Source organism: Chiloscyllium plagiosum, chromosome 1, assembly GCF_004010195.1.
Source record: "Chiloscyllium plagiosum isolate BGI_BamShark_2017 chromosome 1, ASM401019v2, whole genome shotgun sequence".
Classification (NCBI taxonomy): Eukaryota; Metazoa; Chordata; class Chondrichthyes; order Orectolobiformes; family Hemiscylliidae; genus Chiloscyllium; species Chiloscyllium plagiosum.
Genome location: NC_057710.1, coordinates 95,388,282 through 95,415,475, shown reverse-complemented (window position 1 = coordinate 95,415,475; position 27,194 = coordinate 95,388,282). Strand labels below are relative to the sequence as shown.

At 40.4% G+C, this 27,194-nt stretch overlaps 1 protein-coding gene across 14 annotated transcripts in view; it reads left to right on the top strand.

Annotated features, from left to right (window-relative positions):
• Positions 1–27,194, top strand: part of LOC122550847 (LIM and calponin homology domains-containing protein 1-like) — a 353,361-nt gene that overhangs the window by 175,529 nt on the left and 150,638 nt on the right. For all 14 annotated transcript variants that reach the window (XM_043692200.1, XM_043692265.1, XM_043692275.1 and 11 more), the window contains exon 3: positions 6,476–6,545. In XM_043692200.1, the coding sequence (XP_043548135.1) occupies positions 6,476–6,545 (70 nt within the window). The remainder of the gene's footprint in view (positions 1–6,475; positions 6,546–27,194) is intronic.

The window sequence follows — 27,194 nt, the reverse complement described above, 5'->3', positions numbered from 1 at the left end:
AAATAATGCATTTATCAACAGAAAATTAACAATTTCATCTTAATGCATCACTGAATAAGTCCTGAGGTCTGTGCATGATAGATATTAAGTGAACTGGTATGGAGGGTGTAAGGGGTAAGGCAGTGCATGGGAACATTGTTGGCAATGGATTGGCATTAAGTTCGTTCTGAATTGGCATTAGGACACATGGTTTGTTAAAGGACTCTAAGTTCACAGGGAATGTTTGAAATTCCCTTGGGGTGTAGAATTAAATAATTGTCATGGAGGTTATGAGGGCCATCAGGTTGGACAGAGGGGGAATAGTTTGACAAGGAGGGTATGAGGAGCGATGGGGTTAGGGCATAATGTAGCATGAGTTGGCATTCATGTGGCATGGGAGGTGTGTTGAGCAAGCCATTTTGTTTTAAGTTGCAATGAGTCCAGAAACACTGAGCCAGGTCTTTCCAATGGGCACCTCCACAGCAACCTCTGGGCTACCTTGTCACTCTCTCTGGGACAGTGGATCTGATTTCCATTTTATCCACCTCTCTGGAATCAAAACTGGAGCAACTAAGGCATTTCTTGTTCATGATCACGTCTCTGACCTAGGGGCAAAAGTTCAGGCCATGGTATTAAATTGAAGTAGATGTTACAGATCCCAGGATATGGTTTGTACTGGCCACTGTTTATCCCTTAATTAATACAACTAAGAAGAAGCTAAAAAAAACTAACCCTTTATCTCATTGTTGTTAATGGGATCTTGTTATGTATAAATGCGCTGTTGGGTTTTTTTTTGCACTACAACATGTAATGAGTAATTCACTTTAGGAAATCCTGTAACCAGGAAAGGTGTTTAATAAATTGTAAATTGTTTCTTAATCTTAAAATTTCTAACATGCAATTTAGGTAAGTGCCTTACCCTTCTGTGTCTGTAATATCCCAACAAAGAGTTAATGACCATCTGACGAGTGAATTTATTTTTCAATAGTAATGGTTGGTAGAAAACATTAAGACATCAAATGGAGAAATTGTTGCTTTTTGAATGGGGATGGATTCTCGACCCATCCTTCGTGATCAGAATATGTACAAGTAATTTTGAACATGTTTTGGATGGAGTAAGACTCCATTTATTTTGCCACAAAAACATACATCAACTGAAACATTGAATGACATTTTCTTCTTTGCCAGAGTGGGAATCGTTTTGCTTTTCTAGCTCTCAGGGACATAACCGAAAGAGTTTCCTTTTGAACAATCGCTAATGTAATAATGCCTGTTAAAAGCAGGAATGCAGTTGTGAACTGAAATCCTATTTATGCTTTGGTATTATGTGTTTAGACATAATAAAATCTCTTTATAATCTTAGCTGCTTATATCTTCTCCTATTGTGGTAATCACTAATCCAGAGAATTGTAACGGATTACCATAAAATGGGTTAACAGCAATATTCAGCCTTTTTAAATTAGATGCTATGGTGGTGGGGGTGGAGGCGAATGTGAAACTGAAAAGCGGGTGAGAAGCGTGGGTGGTGAGATGTGAGTGGTGGGGGTTGGTGATGATTAAATTGTCTGAGATTCAAAGTGAACAGGAAATCAGCTATGATCCTGGCAAACTTGAGGTGGTACAAGAGTGGCACCTGAGCCACTCACAGATTTGGAAATAATCTGCTTTGCAGAGTTTAGGTTGTGCCAGCTGGCAACATTCAGCATTTGCAATGAGGTGAATCTATTCCGTCTCTCTGCTCCAGCAATGGCAGCAACTCTGCCACACAGGATTTGCCAGATTAAAACATTGTTGTATGGAATTCACAAAAATTCAATTTTGGATCTTTTTCTAACACTTCTGCTTTCAAACAGGATATTATTCATTTAAACAAAAAGGCAAAGTCACCATAGGCTCAGCAGATCATACACTATTCTCTCAAAGGAGAGTGACGACTGGTAATGGTTTAACCTGAGGTTCCCCACACCTCAGGAAAGGGGAGAGGTTGAGATGGAGAATAACCTCATGGTAACCCCAGCTGGCACAAGACTGGAACACATGCTATTGGCATCACCTTGCCTTACACAGCAGTGGTCCAGCCATTTGAGCTAAATGACCCCTACTAGCCAGTACAACTAATCCGATAATGCTGTAATTCTGAGGCTGGAGAAGCACAGCAGATCAGACAGTATCTGAGGAACAGAAAAATCAATTTTTCAGGCCAAAACCCTTCATCAGGATGAAGGACATGAGTCCTGACGAAGGGTTTCGGCCCAGAGCATTAACGTTCCTGCTCCTCGGATGCTGTCTGACTGGCTTTGTTTTTCCAGCCTCACATCTATTGACTCTGGCTTCCAGCACTTGTAGTCCTTACTGTCTCCATGCTCTAATTCTGGTTCTGTGACTGATGTCACAAGAGGGCATAGCCATGATTAACAGCTTTGTTGTCTGCAATCAGAGGACACTGTATAATTTAGTGGTGCCATAATGAAATAAGGACAGTATCAAATTAAAAGAAAAAATACAATATGGTAAATCAGAAGGTTGGGAAAGTTTTAAAAGCTAACCACACATGACCAAAAAATAATAAAGAGTGAGAAAATAAACCATGAGTGCAAATTAGCAAGTAACTTAAAATGGTAAGAGCTTTTATAAGTATAAAAACAAGAGAGAGGCACCATTGAACATGGGCCTCTGAGAATGAGAATTCATGGGTAACTGGGAAATGACAGAGAGGCAGAACAAATACTTTGCACTAATCTTCACATAAGGAGATACTACAGGTACACAATCCTTTATCCGAAATCCTTGAAACCAGTTATTCCTCAGAAATCAGAATTTTTCAGATTTTGAAATAAATGACATTTTCACAGTGAATCTTTTTTTTAAATTACTGAACAGCAGGTGCACATGTAAATAGTATGAGCGCTGAGACACAATTGATGCCAGCCAGTGCTGGCCACACCACCACATCACATCTGAGTGACGTGGTTCAAATAGGTAAGGAGTTGGGTCACCCGTTCGCAAGCCAAAATGATGCTCCTCCACACTCCACGAAAAGAATTTTGGATTTCGGAGCTTTTCAGATTTCAGAATTTCAGATTAAGGATTGTGTACCTGTAATAGCATTCCAAATATACTAAACAATCAAGTGGCCAAAAGGAATGGTAATAACCACAATATCTATCACTGGACAAAAAAACTAGGGAATCTGATTGTTGAGTTCCATTCTAGGATTTTAAATAATTACAGAATGAGTAGATGCTTTATTAGTAATCTTCCACTGATTCTTCTGTTCTGGAAAAGTCCCAGAAGATTGGAAAACTGCCAATGTAACACAACACAAAATGGGAGGGAGATTTTAAAAATAGATAACTATCAGGCAATTACATATGTCATTAGTAGAAGTTACAATATGTTATGGAGGATGTAATAGCAGAGCTTTTAAAGCCCAAAATTCAATCCAGTTTATTCAATATGGTTTCATGAAGGGGGTATCATGTCTGACAAATTATTTTGCAATTTTTTGAGGAGGTAACAAACAGGATAGATAAAAAGGAACCAATAATTGTTATATATTTGGATTTCCAAAAGGCATTTGAGAAGGTACCACACATACAGCTACTTAATAAGATAATAACCCAAGGTATTGGGTGTAGGATATTAGCATGGAGAGAGGATAGGCTAAGAATCAGAAGGCAGAGCTGGAATAACGGGGGGCATTTTCAGATGGCAGCTTGTCATTCATGAATGCCACAGGGATTATTGCTGTTGCCACACTTATTTACAATATATATGCATGAATTATAGGAAAGTGAATGTATTTTTGCCAAGTTTGTGATGAGATAAAAATAAATGGGAAAGCAAGTTGTGAGAATGACATAATGTCTATAGGAGGATATAGAGAGGTCCCTAGTGAATAAGTGGGAAGCACAGAAGGCAGGAAGAGTGAATAGTTTTGAAGGATGGTGTGGGTGAAAGCCATTAAGTGGACTTGATGCATACAGCTGTGAGAGTTGTGGTCTATGTGCCTTGATGGAAGTGTATTCAGTGAAATAGTTAGAGTGAGTAGCAACCCTATGAGTATGAGGTTGCAGAAAGTAGATGGTGGCATTTAACCTTGTGGAGTGGAGATGATTATTAAGCTTTTCCTTGCACTGTTAGGTTTCTCTTCTTTCTTGGGATATAACACTGACACACAGTGTTACCTAGGTCCAGGATGGATTGATCTGGTGGCATGGCATCCTGTGAAGGTCCACAGGACAAAGGACTGCCCTTTTCTCCACCATCCCGAGCACTAGCACTTCCAGGTTCCATTCCGTGATGTGCCATTGTGGTAAAACAGCACAGTGTGAAGGATAGTTCTGGTTTAAAGTGAGGTGTAACTGGGTTTTAAATGTGGCACCAGTACTATGAAAGCCACAAGCTCCTGGCAATGGTGAGTATGTCCACTTCTCCTACAGCACAATTCTTTGAGAAGGGCGTTGAAAAACTTAGTTGCATAATAAATGAGGTGTAGAGTGACAGATGACATGAGAAAGGTTATCGTGAACCAGGGCAGACTGGGTGCTAATCTCACTTGACAAACCACTTCAAATAGGACATTTCTGCCATAGAAATTTACTGAAGAGCAGGACAGAAGATTCAAAATAACCGAAGACAGTGGAGAGGTTGTACAGGCTAAAGAGAGATAGTTTACCATGAGCACAGTCATGCAGCATGGCATCGGGGTTGACCATCACAGACTTGATTCTATGGTTAGTGACGTTTTCCTGCTCATTTATGATCACTGCTTAAGGAAAAGGGCAGTAAATTGGGAGAACCCATTCCATCTTCACATTCTCTCCTTTTACTTTTGTTGACTGAACATGAAGAATTTATAGGTGAGCTTATCTGGAAAATACTTGCCCTGGAACCCATAAAACCAGAGAAAATGAGTGGGAACACAGTTATGAACACTGAGCTACCAAACAATATGTTTTAAGTTACACTTCTTAAAATAGAACAGTTGGTGTTTCAGGCAATGTGTTTGTGACAGACCTCATTCACAAAATCTATTCTTTGACTAAAGCAAATATTTGTTACAGAAACAGTTGTGTAAGTGTGTCATATTTGTCGTTTGTGCCTTCTGAGACTGGCAATCCTAAAATAATGCATTCTGGATTTTAAGTGATAGGTTGTAAACCAAACACTGGTGCAATGTGTTATATATTAAACCATTGTGCAACAGCCGCAGATTAAGCCCTAAAATAATTTGAAATGCTAATACCACTTTCATAGTGATTTCTTGAATTTAATGCCAGAATCTGGGTGGGAAGCCACCCAATTCACATGGGCTCTGATATCGTGCACTGATAGGAAGATCACCCTGAAAGAGATATTTTCTTTTAACCAGTGCCAGTGGACAATAGTTGCGTTTGCAGTTAGTGCAAATCCCACCATATAGATGAATTTTCAAATGAAAGCTTAACGGTTCACAATTCATAGCGCTGCTATTCGGAATGATGTGGGAGAATGGAGTATATTATTGCTCTTTGCAATTACTGCTGCAGCCCTACAAACAACCAGAGGTCAGGAAGCAGTGTGCATGAATTTGAATCCACGTGGACTAAGAGTTTTGCTTTCCTTCCACATTCCACTGCATAGTGTAGAGCCAATATAAACTCATACGACTGCCAAAACCTGAATCAGCAAAGTATCCCTTGGTGCACGATAAATGGTGTCTGAAAGACCATCAGATAACAATGTTTGTTTACCATAAAATAATAAATTATTCTGGCTTTAAAATAGCTGAGGTGAATTATGCCCAATGATAAAACGAGATTGACAGCTGATTTGTGTTTGCAAGCACTTAAAAATTGTAACAGTGATTTTGTGCGATCTTCTCGAGAAATTGTCATAATATGAAGAATCAGCAGCCAGATTTCCTTTAAATTTGTTACAGACTGACGTTTGGAAGAAGATTCAGATTAACTAACAATGCAAAAACATAAAGATTATTTCATTTGAGAAACATTATCTACTGGGAGCATTGTTCGCAAAAGTTGCTTCAAAATCAGGGCACCATTCTATCTGACTTTTTGTCAGTTTGACTACAGGAAAGAGGTCTCCTTTTAGATTCTGTGTCCTTGTCTCACAAGTAACAGCATTTAAATGAATATTTTTGAAGTCTCCTTTACATTTAAATTTGAAAAACTGCCAGCTGTTCCACAAGACATTTAGTGCTGGGAAACAGAGGAATATTTAATAGAGCTGTGCCTTGTTAGTTTATTCAATTGGTTGTGACATTAGTCTATTGGGGTAAGCATTGTAAAAAAGGAAAATTCCTTAGAAAATGTCACCAGTTAAATTAATGAAATTTCAGCTGTGACTGATAATCTTTTACCATCCATACTTCTTGATGACTACAGTATGTGACAGTATGTAAACCTGATTGGCTTGATCTTAGTTCACATTTTCCAGTCACTAAAATCTGGGTGACTTTTTAAAACTTGTTTTTGTTGCTTTTTCTTTCCAGGTTGTTAAATGCTATTAAGCCTGGGGCCGTGAAGAAGATCAATCGTTTGCCGACTCCCATTGCAGGACTGGTGAGTTTTAGGCTCATCATTATCCTCCTTACTTGTACAGCTCCTTTCTTCTTAAAACATAACGATGAATTGCATTTATTTACAGATATACCTTGGTCAGGAAATGCACGTCTTTTGTTTCAAACTGTGACTTGCTCAGTAAACTCTTTAGCTTATTGGGCTCAGTTCTGAAATGCCTTAGCCATGGCTATTATTCCTGTCAGAGAATTTATTTTTATGTAGACACTTGAGCAATGACAAGATTTTCATGAATTGCACATTTTGGTTTGGTGACTGAGACTGTTACAGCCATCTTCACATACTTTCTGTGTCCAGGTGTTGAACTTACTTAGAGTGGACCTAAGGAGCAACTTTTTTGTGCAGAGGGTGGTGTGTGTATGGAATGAGCTGCCAGAGGAAGTAGTGAAGACTGGTACAATTGCAACATTTAAAAAGAATGTAGATGGGTATATAAAGGGTTTAGAGGGATATGGACCAAGTGCTGACAAATAGGACTAGATTTGGTTAGGATATCTGGTCGGCATGGACAAGTTGGACTGAAGGGTCTGTTTCCATGCTGTACATCTCATTGATTGATTGATTGAGTGTATGACAAACAAATGCCTGGGAGCTCAGAATTGGGACATTTCCTGGTTCTGTGAACATGACTCAAGAGAGGCTTTCCTGGAAATTGGGATTATATTCTGGAGTGATGTGTTCTCTAAGAGTCAGGCCGGGCAATCCCAGAACAAATACAAAGAATGCCGAATGCAAAGGCAGACAAAGAGAAGGCTTGCTTCAATGCTGTAGCATACTGACAAAAATAAAACAACAAAACAAAACAAAATCCAGTCGTGCTCGCTCTTCAGCTCTGCATACATTCCCTATGTGTAATCCAAGTAAACCCATGCCATTTCATTCTCTGCACCCACCTCCCTGAACCTTCATGCACTCCATACCAACCTAACCCCACTCCTCTTAGCATCTGTGATGAATTATGCCCCAATACCCCACAGTCCTTTATATCCACTCCAACAAGTTAGTCTTAACACATGCCAACCATCCTTTGCTGTTAGACCCTCGATGGCAGGTTTCTCATATACATCCTTGCAGACTTCAGGACCTATGAAGAAATGAAATACAATAGAAGTTATAAGTGTTCATTGCAAACTTTCATTTTTTACAAAAAAGCTGTTTCACTCAAAAAAACTGACTATATTTAATTCCTTCAACTACATCATCATTTCTAAAAATGAACATTTCCTTCAAGTGCTGAATCCCTCATAAAAACAAGCACTAGAATTCACAATCCCGTGTAACAGCTTGGAGCTGTCAATCAAATTGTGAAATGGCCACCCCTCGCACTGTGGTAGTGGAAAGTCCTGTATCTCAAATCCTGTAACGTGATCCTCAGGCTGTGTCAATTGACAGAGTGAAATAGCAAACACTTTTTTTTGACAGTCCAGATAGTTTTTGATAAAAATATTTAAATGATAGCAGTTTTAAACACCATGACAACCTGACAATTTGTTTGATGTTTGCTTTGGACAGTTGGAGTCAGTTTCACAGTACCAGGTTTGTGGTGTTTTTCTGCACCATTCAGGACCTATGAAGAAATGAAATACAATAGAAGTTATAAGTGTTCATTGCAAACTTTCATTTGACTTTCAAGTGCTGACAAATAGGACTACTTTTAACAATTCCAGAAAGCAGCTTTTCTCTTCTAAAGGGCACATAGACTCCCTCAACATGTCTCAAGACCAAATCTTACATTCACTCTGCACAGGGATAACAGACCTATCCAAACAAAGTTCAGACCTGCTCCTACAAGTTGGATCATGCATATGTCATGGTCACTTACGAGTCAGTAGAAATCTCCAGAAATCATCCCTTTTCTCCCTTTTGATCATGTGGCAATGCTAATCTATGTCCCTTGTAGATTGCCCACTCCAAACTTACTGATCAACCCTTCTACATTCAAGTCTCAATTATTCATATAAACCACAAAACAGTGAGGGTTCCAACACTGATCCTTTGTGGAACCCCACTGGACACAGGCTTCCAGTAGGAAAAACACACCTCAACCACCATCCTCTGATGGTTTCCTGTCACTCATACAACTAGCGATCAATGTCTCAGTTCAGTGACTGCATCTCCTGCTGATGCTTTTGGTTTCAACCCAAACCCCCAATTTCTTACTGAGCTCTTTCAGATGCAGGTAAAATTCAACCCAGTCTGTGTAATATTCATGATAACGATGTAAACATGTCTATATGAAACTTTTTTAGCGGTTCTTTCTTCCTTAATTTATTCATAGGACATGGATATCACTGGCTGGACTGCCATTTATTGCTTGTCCCTCATTGCCTTGGAGATGTTCGTGGCGAGCTGCCTTGGACTATAACCTGGTGTTGTGTGATTTTTAACTTTTTTTAACTGCTGCAATCCCTAGGCTGTATAGAAACCCACAGTTCTATTGGGGAGAAAATTCCTGGATTTTGACCCAGTGACAGTGAAGAAACAGTGATTTTGTTCCATGTCAGGATGGTGTGTAATTTGGAGGGGAACTTACAGTGTTGGAGTTCACATGTATCTACTGCCCTTCTCCTTCTTAGTGGTAAATGCTTGAAGGGTGCTAGTGAGCAAGTCATGGTGAGTTACTGCAAAGTAATTTTGAAGATGGTGGATGTGGTGCCAATCAAATGGGCTGCTTTGTCCTGAATAATGTTGAGCTTCTTCAGTGCTGTTGGAATTGCTTCCACCAAGTGGAGAGCCTTTGTCCACTCTTGACTTGCGCCTTGTAGATAGTGGATAGGCTTTGAGGAGATGGGTGGTTAGTTACTTGATACAAGGTTCCTAGCCTCTGATCCGATCTTCTAAGCACAGTATTTAAATAGGTAGTCCAGCTTAATTTTTGGTCAATAGTAACTCCCAGGATGCTGATAGTGGGGGATTCAGTGATAGTAATGCCATTAAATGTCATTAAGGAAGATGGTTAAATTTCTCTTGTTGGGGATGGTCAACGGCTGCTACTTATTATATTAGGTTACTTACAGTGTGGAAACAGGCCCTTCGGCCCAACAAGTCCACACCGACCCTCTGACGAGCAACCCACCCAGACTCATTCCCCTACACCTAACACTACGGGCAATTTAATATGGCCAATTCACCTAACCTACACATCTTTGGACTGTGGGAGGAAACGGAGCATCCGGAGGAAACCCATGCAGACACGGGGAGAATGTGCAAACTCCACACAGAGAGTTGCCTGAAACAGGAATTGAACCCAGGTCTTTGGCGCTGTGAGGCAGCAGTGCTAACCACTGTGCCACCGTGACGCCCCAACCCAAGACTGATGTTGATCAGGTCTCAATACATTTGGACGTGGACTGCTCAGTATCTCAGTCATGAATAGTACTGAACACGGTGCAATCATCCACAAACATCTACACTTCTGCTTTAATGATGGAGGGAAAGCCATTCATGCGTCAGTTGAAGATAGTTTGCCCAAGGATACTGCCCTGAGGAACTTTTGGAGAGATGTCTTGGAGCTGAGATAACTGACTTCCAAAAAACACAACCATTTTCCTTTGTGACATTTATGACTCTACCCTCCTCATAGCCATTGACTTTGGTTTTGCTACAACTCCTTTTTGCCGCACACATTCAAATACTGCTTTGATGCCAAAGAGTATCACTTTCACCTTACCTCTGAAGTTCAGCACTTGTCTGTGTTTGGATCAAGGCTATGATATGGTCAGGATCTGAGTTGCCTGGCTAGAACCCAAATAAGATGTCAGTGAGCAGGGTATTGATTATCAGATGCTGTTTGATAGCACTATTGTGATCCTTTCCATTACTTTGATGATGATTAACATAGACTGATAGCGTAGAAATTAGTCAGGCTGGACTAGTCCTGCTTCTTGCATACAAGACAAACTTGGACAATTTTCCACCTTGTTGTGTAGATGCCAGTGTTGTAACTGTACTGGAAAAGCTTGGCTAGAGGGCATGGTTGATGATCTGGAGCAAAAAGTCTTCACTACCATTGTTGGAATACTGTCAGGACCCATAACCTTCATAACTGGTGTATTCAGCAGTTTCTCGATATCATGTGGAGTGAATCAAATTTGTTGAAGACTAGCACCTGTGTGGCTGAGACCCTCAAGAGACTGGGATTATGCACTTGGTACATCAGACTGAAGATTGCTGCGAATGCTTCAGCCTTATCTTTTGCACTGTTGTGCTAGGTTCTCTCAGCATTGAGCATGAGGCTATTTGTGAAGCCTTCTCCTCCTGTTAGTTGTCTAATTGTCCACCAACATTGACATCTGGATGTCACCAGACTGTAGAGCTTCAATCTGATTCGTTGTGGAATTGCTTAGGCCTGTTTATCACATGCTGATTCTGCAGTTTGCCGCACAAGTAGTACTGAGTTTTAACTTCACCAGGTTAGCTCCTCATTTTTAGATATGCCTGGTACCGCTCCTGGTATGCCCTCCTGCACTCTTCATTGAAGCAGAATTTATCTCCTAGCTTGATGGTAATGGAATGGGGAAAATGCTGAATCACAACGTTAAAGACTGTTGTTGAATACAATTTACTACTGCAGCTGATGGTTCACAGAGTTTCATAGATGTCGAAAGTAAAGAGGGGACTTTGATTCCTCACTGACTGTGGGGTAGACATTTTTATTGATACTGTCAAGGACAGATACATCTACAACTGACAGATTGGTGAGGACAATATTAAGTAAGCTTTTCCACCTTTTTGGGTCTCTCACAATCGGCTGCAAACTCAGCCTAGGAGTTACATCCTTTAGGACTCAAAAATTAAATAACTATCTGCGGATGCTGGAGTTCTGAAAAGAAAATTTTATTGGACTTAGCATGTCAAGTCTGTCTTCTCTCCAACGATGCTGCTAGACCTGCTGAGTTTCTCTAGCACTATCTGTTTTATTTGTTCCTTTAGGACTCATCCAGTTTAGTCACCAATGGTTTCTACTGAGCCACTTACGTCTAGAATAGATTCTGTGCCCCTGCCACCTTTAGTGTTTTGTCCAGTTGGTGTTCAACATGAAGGAGTACTGATTCTTCGGCTGAGGGTACTGTAGGTAGTAATCAGGTTTTGTATCAGCTTGCAGCAACAACTCAGCAGCTTGCTATGCTATTTCAGAGGGCAGTTCGGAGTCAACCACATTGATGTACGTGTGGAGTTGCATTTGTGCTGGACCAAGTCAGAATGGCAGATTTTGTTCCATAAAAGATGTGTCTGTTGATTGCAACCATGAGATAAACTTTCCATTTTAGATTTATTGATTTATTAGATTCAGATTTCACCGTCTATCATGTTGTGATTCAAACCCATGTCCCCAGACCGTTAACCTGGCACTCTGTTTAATCAGAGTCAAGGGTGGGGTGCTGGAAAAGCACAGCAGGTCAGGCATCATCTGCGGAGCAGGAAGATCAATGTTTCGGTCTGTTTTATTAGTCCAATGACAAATAGTGGGTAAACAAAGAAAAGAACTTTGGATACAGGAAGTCAGAAACAAAAACAGAAAAACTCAGTAAGTCTGGCAGCATCTGTGAAGAGAAAGCAGAGTTAATGGCTCAGGTGCAATGGCCCTTCCTCAGAATTTTCAATCGCAGCTTTACCACTGCCTCCTGATAATGAAGGTCTTACTGAGCTGCTTGGGTTAAACCTGATTAGCTGTTACATCTTGTATTGAAAACACACCCAGGTTCTGGAATTATGTTATTTAGTACTAACTTGGAAATTCTTATTTATGTTGAATAATTTTTTCCATTATTTCCATCGAGGAAATTTAGAATTTATTTTCCATGTTCACAGCTCCATTTAAAGACCCAGCTTTATTTTGGTAAAGCAGGTATAAATGGTACGATGAGAAAAGCAGGGCTGAATCTTAACTGCCAAGATGGACTGGGTTGTTCCTGGATCAGAGGTTAAAATGAGAAAATCTGAATGGGGAATGCAGCCTGCCTTGGCGCTAGCCATTTTCTATTTTTAAAGCTGGTCGGCCAAATGATGATGGGCCAAGGGATTGATCCCCTCAAGGGAAGGAAGTCAGTAATTGCAACATTACCGTGAAACTGTCAGCCTTCATTTTATTTTTAATTCACTTCATCTGGGTTTTCCAGAACTTGGGAAACTCAACAGCTTGAAGGAGGTGGGAAGGGATGAACCCATGAGGTTTACGCATCTACATCATGGCTTGCGGACCAGGAGGAACATGAGCACATTGTCCAAAACCAACAATTTGTGCTGTGTGCCCATCCTCCTGCTCCTTCCTAGCCATCACAATTTGTCTGTTTGCCAACCCACTTCCCAACTTCCTGACCTCTCTTTCTTCACCCTGACAAGTACTGAATTATCATGCTCACAATCTGGCCCTTATATCCCTGCAAAGTGGCCACTGTTCCCTTTGACCAGAAGTCTGTGGGCCCACCCTGTGATCTTGAACCTCTCCCAGGATTGGGGAGCCCTCTCCCCACCCAGTGAACTATGTTCCCTCGAACCTTTCCTGCTGCTGTGTATCATACGATGACAGTGACTTCTAGAACCTTAAGTCAATATATCCACATGCCAATCAGCCATGCGGCTCAGGAAAACATTGCCTACAATGACTACCTGATCTCCTTTATCCCTTGGTATTTCCTGTGAGAAAAGCCAGCTGAAGCCCAATTAGCAGGCTTCATAAGGTCAGGAAATCAACAGAAAATAAATTGAAGGAGCCCAGCAGTTTTTTAGATTAGATTACATTACAGTGTGGAAACAGCCCTTCGGCCCAACAAGTCCACACCGACCCACCAAAGCGCAACCCACCCATACCCCTACATTTACCCCTTACCTAACACTACGGGCAATTTAGTATGGCCAATTCACCTGACCTGCACATCTTTGGACTGTGGGAGGAAATCGGAGCACCCGGAGGAAACCCACGCAGACACGGGGAGAACGTGCAAACTCCACACAGTCAGTCGCATGAGTCAGGAATTGAACCTGGGTCTCTGGCGCTGTGAGGCAGCAGTGCTAACCACTGTGCCACCGTGCCGCCCATAATTTGTCTGTTTTCTGACCTCACATCGGAGCACACCTCCATATTAAAATCCAGGCCATTGTGTTGACTCTTCAGCTTGTTTCAATAACTGTAAGGTTTTAAAATCTTAAACAGTTTAATGAAGATAAAATCATTCAGAAACACCTCACAATGTATTTATGGAGAAGGCAGTCCCTCAAGAACAATACATCCCAGTAACCACTTATAAGAATTTTTCATCTGACAACAGCAGCACTCCTTAGACAGGAGGAGTGTGATTGGTACTTCACTTGCTCTGTATGAGACAAGCTGTTTTCGCACTGTGGTAATAACTGCCTCAAAGTGGGTCAGGTGCTGAATGCAAAAAGAATTAGTGACTGCTGCACAATGATAGGTCTCTCAGGTCTGAAATATTCCCAACCCAAAATGGCATGAATTTGGAATCTAATTATTCCAAGTGTATTTTTTTATCAGCCTGGAGTTACAATCCCTATTGTATTGGTATGATCTCTAGAGGTGCCTGTCATCTCACCAGTCTTCCTTCCGAATCTAATGGCACAAAATGGTGGGATGCAGCAAAGTGGGCAGAAAAAATTGGAAGTCTGAAATGGGCTTTGCCTCAAATCCTTCATCCCACTTCATTTCCATTCCAATGCATTGAGAAACACAATGCAAAGCAATGAAGCTTGAAGAGTTGGATGAGGAGGGCTCAGTGTATGATTAGATTGAGCAAAGTCATTTTGGGCAGTAAATTTATAAAGATGGAGAAAGAAGAGCCAGCAAAGCAGAATGATGGAATAATCCAGGAGGTGAAGATGGAAAAAAATACAGATTGAAACTAGGTTATAAATTTGCTGGCTGAGCTGGAAGATTTGTTCTCAGATGCTTCTTCACCATGCCAGGTAACATCATCAGTGAGGCTCCAGTGAAGCACTGGTGTTCTGTCCTGCTTTCTGTTTATGTGTCTAGGTGTGTTGTGGTAGGTGATATCATTTCCGGTTCTTTTTATGAGAGATTGGTGAATGGGGTCCAAATCAGTGTGTTTGTTGATGGAGTTCCATTTTGGAGTTCCGGTTTGAATGCCAGGCCTCTAGGAATTCCTGTGCATGTCTTGGTTTAACCTGTCCCATACATTGAATACAGCTTGGAGAGATGGCCCCTTGGCATCATGGTAGCCCACAAACCTACCAACACACTGAAACAGTTCTTGGAGCATCAAAAGTACCCTGTACCTAAGAGTGGAAGTGAGCAGTTTTGTAAAGGAGTCCTGTACTGTAGGATTTAAGGTTCAGCTCAGAAATGGTGAAGGGTTCATGGGACTGAATTCTTTTCCGTATTCCTGCTCCAAATTGAGGTAGGAATGAGTTCCAACCTATTCAGTACTTTGTCACAAAGATGATGGTTCAGCCCATGTTATCTTTTAATAAAACATGCAAAGCAACAACTTAGCAAGACAGAAATGCCACTTCAGCACTTTGCTTCCCTCCTGTTTCGGGTTTCGCATGGTCTTTGTGAAAGCAGGATGTTATGGTAACCTTTGCTTTTTTTTTCTTGGTGTGCCTGTTTTCAACCAGAACTGTCTGAAACCGGCAGCGTACTGAGAAGGTCTTCTGACGGTTGTTGTGTTTTGTTTTGATGGTGTACTGATGAATGTGGTGAGTGCAGTGAAAGCATGAGAAGCTTTTGTTTCAACTCAGAGTTCTCACAGTTTTAATTCAAAACAGGCTACAAAAAAATCAAAGGTCAGTGAGTTGTGCTTTTTCACAAAACTGTAGCTGGAGAACGGAGAGAAGGCTCAAAGCTCTCCCACCAGCCATTCTGATATAATGTATGAAATTTACAAATCGGTTGCTTAATATACTTAAGGGTCACCATTATTTCAGAATATTTTTTAAAGTTAGGCATACCCCCTGCAAATAAAGATCACTTGAACCATTTGATGAAAAGTAGTGGCGCTCTCCCTTGTTTCTTGGCCAGTATTTATCAATCATCATTGTTGATCCAGATTATCTGTTCATTGTCAAATTGCTGTTTTGGAAGTCATGCTGTATGAAAATTGACTGTGCCAGCACTTCCAAAGTGTGTCATTATAAAGCACTTCACAATTTCCTGAGGTTGTAAAGAGTATTATATAAGTGCAAATCTTTTTTTAAAACAAAATGCATTGTCTGTGTGTCATAGGCATTAGCTAAAATTAACTCCAGACAAAATCACAACTTGGTGGTAACATTGAGCTCCCAGAATTGTTGAGCTGTAATCTATTCCTGTATCTGGCTGATTTTCAAGATGGAGGGGAACAGATAGGTTCAAGAACACATCAACAAAGAACAAATACGCTCCCTTTAATTTTCCACGATTTCTTATGTCTTAAAAGCGTTTCAACTATGTTGGTGACTTGAATAATTGCACATAGTTTTTTTCCCACATATTAATTTCTAAGGACTAAGAAAGACCTATCACCACTCAGAGAATTTTCCCTGGAAGATTGACTGTGCAAACTCTGCTATAATTCTACCATGTTTGTTGTTGTAGTAAATATATGTTGCATAAGCACTAACACCTGCCACAGTTAAAACTAGTTCACAGCAATGTGCATTTATAATATCTCTTTAATGTAGTAAAACATTCCAATATGTTCCAACACAGAAGCATAACAAACAGAAGTTGATGTCAGCCAAAGAAGCAGGAGAAAGAGGTGAAAAGATGCAGAGATTTAGACAGGAAATTCAAGAACTCTGAGCCATAGCAAGCTGGTAATGCTGGATCCAATCAACTGTTCATTGTTCTTATTAATTATTATAAATATTTTACAAATTGTGCAAGACAATTGCCATTTATCTTTAAGTGGGGGTTTCAGACAAATATTTTGGTCTTTACGTACTAATTTAGTAATTTTATTTTTTATTCCAGAATTAAATGAGATTGTTAACCTAACAATGTTGTCAGTTTCTTTCACTAAATCAATTACAATCAATGTTGGTTGTTCAGACGTTTTACGCATAAAGGTCCAAGCAGACTATAATACTAGGAAGTTGTGGTGGCCAGCCTTCAGAGTTTAAATGTGAATACTCTGAGAAAATACAACTGGATCCTGGGAAAAAGAAGCTTGCAGACTTAAACAACAAAACACAGTTTGTTAGTGCCATTATTTGGTAAGGGAGCAGAGACATACAGGAAACATAAAACACAGAGGATGTTTAAAGGATTGCATATTGCATTTTCTCAGTGTAACAACAACAATCTTGAATCTACTGTGAGTTAACAGATTTTCTATGATTGAAAGCACCCCTTTCTCCCTTTCTATGTTTTGTTCTGTGCTTTGTTCGTGTCTTAGAACTCTTTTTAAGGTAATCTTTTCAAGGGTTGGTTTGCAGCAGTGTATTGTGATCCTTGTAATCTTGCTGGTTTTTTCTTTGGTTTTGACTTGTTTCAATGTTTGGATTGGATGTCCACCCAGTGTTGCTTTACATGCTCCTGCCATCTCTCTTTATCCTGACCCACATGGAATACTGTGGTCAGGCAGATTATAATATTTGGGTTTCTGGTAATAGTTTGGCTTGGATAAATGGGAAATTCTGTAGTTATAACAATAATGTAGCATGGGTTGCCAAACAAATAAAGAATGTTTTTCAAATTTCCTCTTTGCAATCAATCAAATTTTAACCTCATCCTTCCCTGTCGTGCTTCTACTGTCAACATATTGTTCTGACATCTTCTAAATCCTATTGCTTGTTTTAGACATTTCAAGCTTTAACAAACATTGCTGTTCAGAGAGGCTCTTTCTTATAACCTGATTGTGAATGTTTTCTTTTACTAATTCATTGCATTGTTTGCACTCCCTTAATGTATCAGGAAAACTGTCCCCAGTTCTTCTCTCACAGTATTGCTACTAGCTTCAATGGACTGGAATTACCCTCCAGAATTGACACTTCTTGATCTAATTTGGGAAATTTTGAGTTTTACAAAGAGCTTGGAATTTGAGCAGTATTACCTAACCATTAAAGGCATTTGTCTTGCCTTGACCATCCTGTGCAGCTGACATGTGGCAAAAAAAGGTAACTGCTGGATTAGATTAGTAATGCAGATACCAATCAATAAAACCAGTCTGAAACACAGACCCCTTCAGTAAAAATCCATTGTGCATTTTACTCACTCATTTTATACTCCTCACTAACTACCACTTGATATTTTGAACTCTATCTCAATGGTGAAATTGAGCACAGTTTTAGGGTTCTTTACTTTGAGGTTCCAGCAAAGGTTACAGTGCAAAGCAGTAATTACACAAGAGAAGCCCTGCAGTTCATGTATGACATTTTTTGGGAATTCTAAAGGCATTATTGGCCCTTAATCTCCAGATATTTGGAGAACAAACTTAACATTATAGACTCTGTGGAAATCCCAGTGCATTGGCTATGTGGGATTAGGAGACTGAAGGGTGACCTTATAGAGGTTTATAAAATCATGAGGCCATAGATAAAGTGGATAGACAAGGTCTTTTCCCAAGGATGGGAGAGCCCTAAACTAGAGGGCATAGGTTTAAGGTGAGGGGAAAGATTTGAAAGGGACATGAGGGGCATCGTTTTTGCACACAGGATGGTTCGTATGTGGAACAAGCTGCTAGAGGAACTGGTAGATACAGATACAGTTGCAACATTTAAAAGACTTTTGGATGAGTATATGATTAGGAAAGGTTAAAAGGAATATGGGCTAAACACAGGCAAGTGGGACTTCTACAGCTTAGGTAATATGGTCGGAATCGTTGAGTTAGGCCAAAGGACCTGTTTCTGTGCTGTATGACTATCACTCAAGTGAAAGTAAGAGTTCTGATTGGTAATTGCCTGGTGTCTGGAACCCACTGAAAATGTCAGTTGGAGTGTTTTATTAATGCACGGAATGTGGCATCATTGCCTAGATCAACATTTATTATCCATCCTTAGCATTGGATCTAATTTTCTATTTTCTACCCATGTGAAGAATTTGTTACCTGTAGGCACAGATTGGGTTGTATCAAACCAATTTCTTGGTGTTTCACAGCTTCCTAATGCTTGAGAATGACCTCCACAATTTGCAGGCACATCCCTAATGAGAAGGATACTACCTTGAATTAAAGTTGTGTAAATGCACATGTGAGTATAATTGGCAGCGTGTGGAGAGGTAAATTACGCTGTCAGCAACATGGAGTTTATGCCTGTCCTGCAAACCTTGAATGTCACATTCCAGCCTTTGCCCTATTTTTACCTTGAGCGGTTAACATGGCAGCATAGAGGAAACCCCATTCCCTACCATGATCATCTTCCCCATTATAATCAAATCATAGGTTAGTTGCTGGATTATTTCTCCTGGCTGTTAGTATAAATTTATGCAGTTTTGGAGCACCCCTCTACCAGCCCAGAGCTTCAGTAGTTTATAGGAAGTGGTACTGAAGTGCTTCCTTTTTGATCATTTAAAGACTTGTGCTGAAGGTAGTCTAGTAAGCCATCCTCTTGAAATGGAACATGATTCAGAGAATACGAGAGGTTATATAAGGTCAGACAAGCTGCCAGGATGTGGAGAAGGAGGAGGAAAGAGAGGAGCTCTCAACAGGAGAACTTATCCAACACATTTTCAGGAAAAATCCTCTTGTCTCAACTTTAGCAAGGAGTAATGCATGAAAGTATGCCTAAAAATGAAGTACTACAGCCACAATTGCAATCTCAAAACAAGGCAAGGATCACATTGCCTTTGGCTATTGAGGTGACCACGGTTCTTACTTCTTATGCCTCTGGCCCTTTGCATTACTCTTACTGGAGGTGTGAGCAACAGTTTGCAGTTCACTGCTGCACAAGGAATATTACTGCAACCATCTGAGAGAGACAGACAGAAACAGCTTCATTTCATTTCATCTAATCATAGCCCAGCATGCAGAGACAGCATGAGGTTTTGTACAGATTGGTCGTTGTCCAAGGTGCCTTTGGGGCAGTATTGTGACAAATGGCCTCTCTGTCATGTTGCTGCTATTACTGAATAAGAATAGAAACGAAAATGCTAGTCATTTGATACAATGTGATTGCAAAGCTAAGTTGTGATGCAGTTAATCCCTATAATGGTATGAAAGAAAGAAAAAAAAAACATCATTGAGGTTGAGGTGACCTTAATTGCTCTTGTTACTATAGTCTCTATTGGTGTCCTTCGCGTCGACAATAAAAGCCTGCAGTTAACTCCTTACTATTTTGGTTCCTGTAGAACTAGATTCCCTTAGTTGCTAATGAATAAATGTGCATCGATTTAAAGCTTTGTTTGTGGGCATAATGTGCAGACGAGGCCAGCATAATTCTAGTATCTAGTGATGATCTCCATGGCATTCTTTAATTTATTATGTACCAGAATTGAATACTGCATTGGACCTGCTTGAAAGTCAACTCCATCATTCATTTACTATGATTTGCTTCAGATTCTTGAACTTGAATGTCTTGTTTGTGTGTATTATGAGAGCTGTTTTATGCAGCTGCTGCTATATAACTGCAAGTTCATTCTTCCTTAATTCCATCTCACTTTCTCCAAGTCAGGATCCTTGGAAAGCATTATGCATTTTTCAAGTTGCTTGTTTTCCCAAAGCCCTGGTCATTATTAGTGGCATGGATTTACCTATACAGACCTGACCCCAGTTATACAGCCTCCATGAACAAAAAAGAGTTTCCACTCCATTGTTATGCAACTGGACCATGAACATGGGCATAATATTATTCATGAGAATTTTCACCCTAATATTAATCAAGGATTTTATGGCACTCAGTGGTGTAGAATATGGAGGCATAACAGATGGCCTCTTAGAGAGCAAACATATCCTCCCATGAAACCGCATGAACCAGAGCAGAATGATGACATAATAAAGTAATGCAGACATCAGTATTCTTGTTACATATACCTTCAGGATATTGAAACACAGTTCAGATGCTTGGACAGATCAAAAGGGTGTTACACTGTAGCTCTGCCAAAGCTCAAACATTTTTGTAGTCTGTTTCCGATTGCACAACTTTATCATACACTAAGGCATGGAGTAGGTGGAAGGGGAGCTGTTAGGCTTTCGGTCTCCTTGGCCATAGCAAAGGTTGAGAGTGCAGCTCATCTGTAATGAATTAATTTTATTTCATTTCTTTCCCTCAGAAGACCAGCTGTTTGTTAAGATTAACCTTTTGTGATGAATTATTTCCTTTCAGTTACCCAATGTGTCCCCAAAATTAACCAAAACTTATATGAGGAGTAATACCACTACCACCTGCGATTTCTGTCATTGCCATGTTACTCTTTCCAGCTGTCTACACTGAGTTTTCATGCAGTTGTAACATTCTCAAATAACACATGAACAAGTACAATCACTGTTTAAGAAAGAAAGAATATGTCACATCTTGAGATGTGTCAAAACATTTTAAAACTAGTATATTGTTTTTGGAGCTGCTCATATTGTGAAATTCAGCAGCCAATTTACCATAAGACCATAAAGTGGAGGAACAGAAAGAGGCCATTTTGCCCCATCAATCCCACTTTGCCATGAATTGAGATCATGGCTGATCTGATAAACCTCGACTCTACTTTCCTGCCTTTTCCAATTAATCTTTGATTCCCTTACTGATTACAAATCTGTTTATTTCAGCCTTTAATATTCTTAATGACCCAGCCTCAATGGCCATTTGCAGGAAAGAATTCCGCAGATTCACTACCTTCACTGAGAACAAAGATCCTCCTCATCTTCATTTTAAATGGATAACCTCTTACTCTGAGATTATGCTCCCTTGTTATACACTTTCCAACAAAGGGAACAAATCTGTCTGTAAAACACATAAAGTTCCATAACAGCCAATGAATGAATGATCTTTCTGTGGAAGCAAGAATTTCATTGTTCTTGCTGTAATAATCTTTTATGTCCATTTGAGCAGGCATATGGATTTAAAGTATATCAAAAGGGCAGTGTCTCTAACATTTATAGCACTCATAGGATGTTGGTGCCTGACTATGTCAGCACTTATTGCCCACAGACTATGAAAGAAGCAAACATGAAGGATAACTCAGGAGATATTATAGATGTTGTGAATCGTGATGGTAAGAAAGCCAGCATAAAGGCACTTTACCTGAATGCTCATAGTATTCGTAACAAGGTTGATGAGTTAACAGCACAAATCATTGTGAACGAATATGATTTGGTAGCCATCACAGAGACATGGTTACAAAATGGTCATGACTGAGAATTAAATATCCAGCGGTACCAGACTATTCGGAAGAACAGACAGGAACGCAAGGGAGGTTGTGTAGCTCTGATATTCAAGGACGACATCAGGTTGGTGCTGAGAGCTGATGTAAGTTCTATGGAGCATTAGGCCGAATCCATTTCGGTGGAAATTAGGAATTTCAAGAAGAAAATGTCACTGATAGGTGTAGTCTATAGGCCACCAAATAATAACATCACATTGGGGCAGGCAATAAACAAGGAAATAACTAATGCCTGTAAAAATGGTACAGTTATTATCATGGAGGATTTTAATCTGCATGTAGTTTGGTCAAAACAGTTCAGTCAGGGTAGCCTTGAGGAGGAGTTCTTTGAGTGTATCTGTGATAGTTTTCTTGAACAGTATGTAATGAAACCGACAAGGGAACAAGCTATCCTAGATCTGGTCTTGTGTGATGAGACAGGAATAATTAATGACCTCTTAGTCAGGGATCCTCTTGGAAGGGATGATCACAGTATGGTTAAATCTAAAATACAGCTGGATAGTGTGAAGATAAAATCCAATACCAGGGTCCTATGCTTGAATAAGGGGGACTATGATAGAATGAGGGAGGACCTGGCTAAAGTAGACTGGAAACAGGCTTTATGGTGTGACAGTTGACAAGCAGTGGTGGACATTCAAAGGAATATTTCAAAGTGCTTAGGAAAAGTATATTCCGGTGAGAAGGACTGTTAGAGGAGGGGTAATCTGCCATAGGTGTCTAAGGAAATAAGGCAGGCTATCAAAGTGAAAGAGAAGGCATACAAAGTGGCCAAAAACAGCAGGAATCTAGAAGATTGAGGAAACTTTAAAGGTCAACAGAAAATCACAAAAAGATGTATAAAGAAAAGTTAGATAGATGAGAAAAAAACTAGCATAGAATATAAAGACAGAGAGCAAAAGGTATAAATATATAAAACAAAGAAGAGTGGCTAAAGTAAATGTTGGTCCTTTAGAGGATGAGAAGGGGCAGTTAGTTATGGGATATGATGACATGGTTGAGGCATTGAACAGGTATTTTGCATCAGTCTTCACAGTGGAGGATACTAGTAACATTCCTGATTCCTGAAGAAGGGCTCATGCCCGAAACATCGATTCTCTGCTCCTTGGATGCTGCCTGACCTGCTGCGCTTTTCCAGCAACACATCTTCAGCTCTGATCTCCAACATCTGCAGTCCTCACTTTCTCCTAGAAGATACTAATAACATGCCAGTAAGTGACGAAGAGTGAAGGTCGGTTTTGGACCTGGAAATAATTATTATTACAGAAGAGCTGGTGTTGGATAATCTAGTGGAGCTAAGGATAGATAAGTCTTCTGATCCTGATGGAATGCATCCCAAGATACTAAAAGAGATGACAGAACAAATAGCAGGTGGACTGGCGGTAATTTTCCAAAATTCACTGGATTCTGGGGCAGTCCCAGCAGATTGGAAAATAGCAAATGTGACGCCACTATTCAAAAAGGGAAGTGGACAAAAGATGGGGAATTATAGACCAGTGAGCTTAACCTCTGTAGTGGGAAAGATGCTGGAATCAATTATCAAGGAAGAAATAGCAGGGCATCGCAAAATAAATTGACCCATTGTACAGACGCAGCATGGGTTCATGAAGGGCAGGTTATGTTCCACAAATCATTTGGAATTCTATGAAGACATTTAAAGCAAGATGGCCAACAGGGACCCAGTGGATGTGGTATACCTAGATTTCCAAAAGGCCTTTGACAAGATGCCACACATGAGGCTGCTGCATAAGATGAAGATGCATGGTGTAAGAGATAGAGTATGAGCGTGGATAGAGGATTGGTTGACTGACAGAAAGCACAGTGTGGGGTTACATGACTGCTATTCTGGCTGCCAATCAGTGACTAGTGGTGTGCCTCAGGGATTCTGTTGGGACCACAATTATTTCAAATATATATATAGATGATTTGGAGCTGGGAACTACGTGTACAGTGTCAAAATTTGGTGATGACACCAAGATGAGTGGCAGAACAAAGTATGCAGAGGACTATGAAACTTTGCAGAGGATCACAGATACGTTGAGTGACAGGGCAAAGGTCTGGCAGATGGAATACAATGTTAGTAAATGTGAAGTCTTACATTTTGGTAGGAGTAAGAGCAAAATAGATTATAACTTGAATGGTAAAGATTTGCAGCAGCTGATTTGCAGAGGGACCTGGGTGTCCTTTTGCATGAATTACAAAGGGTTGGTCTGCAGGTACAGCAAGTAATTAGGAAGGCAAATGGAATTTTGTCCTTCATTGCTAAAGGGATTGAGTTTAAAAGCAGAGAGGCAATGTTACAGCTGTACAAGGTGCTGGTGAGGGCACATCTAGAGTACTGTGTACAATTTTGGTCCCCTTACTTGAAAAAGGATGTACTGGCACTGGAAGGGGTGCAGAGAAATTTCACCAGGTTGATTCCGGAGTTCAGTGGGTTGGCTTATGAGGAGAAGTGTGGAATTCAGAAGAATGAGGGGAGATCTTACAGAAACATAAAATTATGAAGGGAATCATTAAAATAGAAAGAGAGAATGTGTCCACAGGCAGTTGAAACAAGGACAAGAGGGCATGGCCTGAAGATTAGAAGGAGCAGATTTCGAACTGAACTGAGAAACAACTTCTTCACCCAGAGGGTTGTTAATCTATGGAATTCCTTGCCCAGGAAAGTAGTTGACGCTACTTCAGTAATCGCTTTTAAAGCTTAGGTAGATACGTTTTTGAAAAATAAAAGCATAAAGGGATATGGTGAAAAAGCGGGTAAGTGGAGCGGAGTCCACGAAAATATTAGCCATGATCTTATTGAGTGGTGGAGCAGGCTTGAAGGGTCGGACGGCCTACTCCTGCTCCTAGTTCTTATGTTCTTATGAGTCAATCACATTGATGCAGATCTGGAGTCACATATAGGCTAGACCAGGTTTCCTTCCCTAAGGACATGAGTGAATCAAATGGGCTTTTCCCTAGCAATCAAAAGTTGTTTATGGTCATCACTAGACCCTTAATTCCAGGTTCTTTATTGTACTCAAATTCCACCATCTGCTGTGGCAGAACTTGAACCTACATCGCCAGACCATTAGCTGAGTTTCTGGAGCAATAGTCTAGTGATAACACCACTAGGCCATTGTACTGAACCAGTAACTCAGGGGATGCTCTCCGGTTCTCATCAGGTTACTTGCTGTCCTTACCACCCTGTACAAATAACAGGTTGGTCAAAAACAAAGTCCATCCCACAGAAATAACATATTATTTGCAGCATTAACAAGGGCAAAGTGGGATTTAGGTCCTCACTGGGGGAAACGCCCTGTCCACAGAAGTTGGCTGGCAGCTCATCAATCCTGGCAGTGACTAGGACAGCATGGTGATCTCCAACATTAATGTTAACGTTAAACATCAAGGCCAGGATTATGCTGACACCAAGGACTACAGACCATAAAAAATTGAGTAAACTATTGTCGAGAATGACTTGATGTTAGAAATTGCTGTTGGTCTTGCTGACATCTGAATGTTGTTTGTGTCAAATTACCGTCTGTGTTATTTTAAAGGAGGCATTAATCAGTTTGTTTTAAATAATGGGATCATTCTGCTCATCTTGATACTTAGAATATTCATTGCCAAATTGTACAGTTGCAATCTCCAAAAGCTAATACTGGAGATCAAAACATAAAAAATGTCCCATTATATTTTTGGATAATTTTTCAGTAAACAAGTTCATGGTTTCCATGGATTTTGTATTCATTTATAATTTTAAAAAATTACTTTTGTTGTGAAGTAAATATTATAAAGTCTTGATTTTTAAAAGGCTGTTAGGTTATGGCATGAATGGGACCAGTACCTCAAAGCAAACAAAGGGAGAAGTCGGTTTTGTTTTTCAGTCGGGGTCAAACAGTGTACAGGAATGAAATTTCTTGGCAGCGGAGTTATTTTCCTCCTTGTGTCTGGGAGCCAAACCTTAGCTCCAGCCTCAGCCAAACATTGGCAGCTGTGCACTGTTTATCTGAAGACATTGGGCTCCACCTAGCTGCAGCACACACAATATGATCATTCATTGCGAAAGCAGGACCACTGAGACTCCACACAAGATATACTTCTCAGCTTGCACAATAACGGCTGTATAACACAGCCTCTTTAAGCCTGAAGTGGGGAAATGTTGAACCTGAACACCCTCACTCGGAGTCCCTGGTGATACCTATGATGCATAACACTTTGTGTTTGAAGTCTTCTGTATTCTTATGGGCTTCAGTTGAAAGATTGCGCTGAAACAACTTAATTATAACAGTGTTTATGTGCAAAAGAGGGACTGCACCAATTGTTACTTTTGTTTATCAGTGGTCTACTGGTGAGGAACATTAGATTAGTAGATGAGACACTTTCCCCTGGCTACCTAGTAATTTTACAGAACTGTAGTTAGATAAACCAATGTCTAGATTGGGTATTTTTATTGGCTGCCTCTGGGACTAAGTCAAGACTCAAAGGAATGAATAAGTATCTGAAAAGATGTGGGGAGTTCAGGAGATTTTTACTTCAGTTTCTTGGTTTGTAATTTTATTTTGCCGCTTTATACCAACTGTGCACTAACAATGGTTAAACATACTGTTGAATACATTAACTGCTCTCGGTTTGAGTCTTGAAGTGGCTCCAATTGATTCACTGATAAGCAATGTCTATCAGTAATGAGAACACAATGATAACTTCAAAGCCATGGGACTGGGTGGCATGGAGCTACTGGGGAAGGAATGGTCAGTTTGGGATGGGGGAGGGGTGTTTATTGGTCATGAATTTAGGCACCATGCCCTGGTCTCCATACCAACACCTCCCTTCTGCCCCTTACTGTGAAATCACCAGCAGGGCTTGGAGGCCTGCCCACCATTGGCCAACTGAGGCCCTCAAAAGCCACTTAAAGGTTTCCTCGCATCACTGTGGAATTAACCTGCGGTGAGAGAGGACTATGCCAAATGTGAAATGGGATAGCTTTCACTACTGGCCAAAGTGTGGAGGGGGGTGAGAGTGACATGTTACCTCCTTTAAGAGGCCTCTGTTCTTATCAGAGGACAACCCCCACCTCCAAGATCACTGGGGACATGGAGGATCACACCCACCCATTAGAATTCCATCCACAAAGTCATTAATCAGATAAGGAGACAACATAGCACACTGAATTCACTCTAGCTGCACCTTTCTTGTTTCATGTTCTTGTGTTCAGAAAATTGTTGTGTTGTTGAAACATGGGTGACATTGTACCTCTGCTCAGCTGAGCTTTGAGGGATCTGCACAGTTATCATGAGCCAGCTCTTTTGTGGCTACCTGCTGTCACTGTCAGACCTCATGAAATTATATGTTTGTAATTAATGTCTCCTGGTACCTGTGGAAATCCAGTG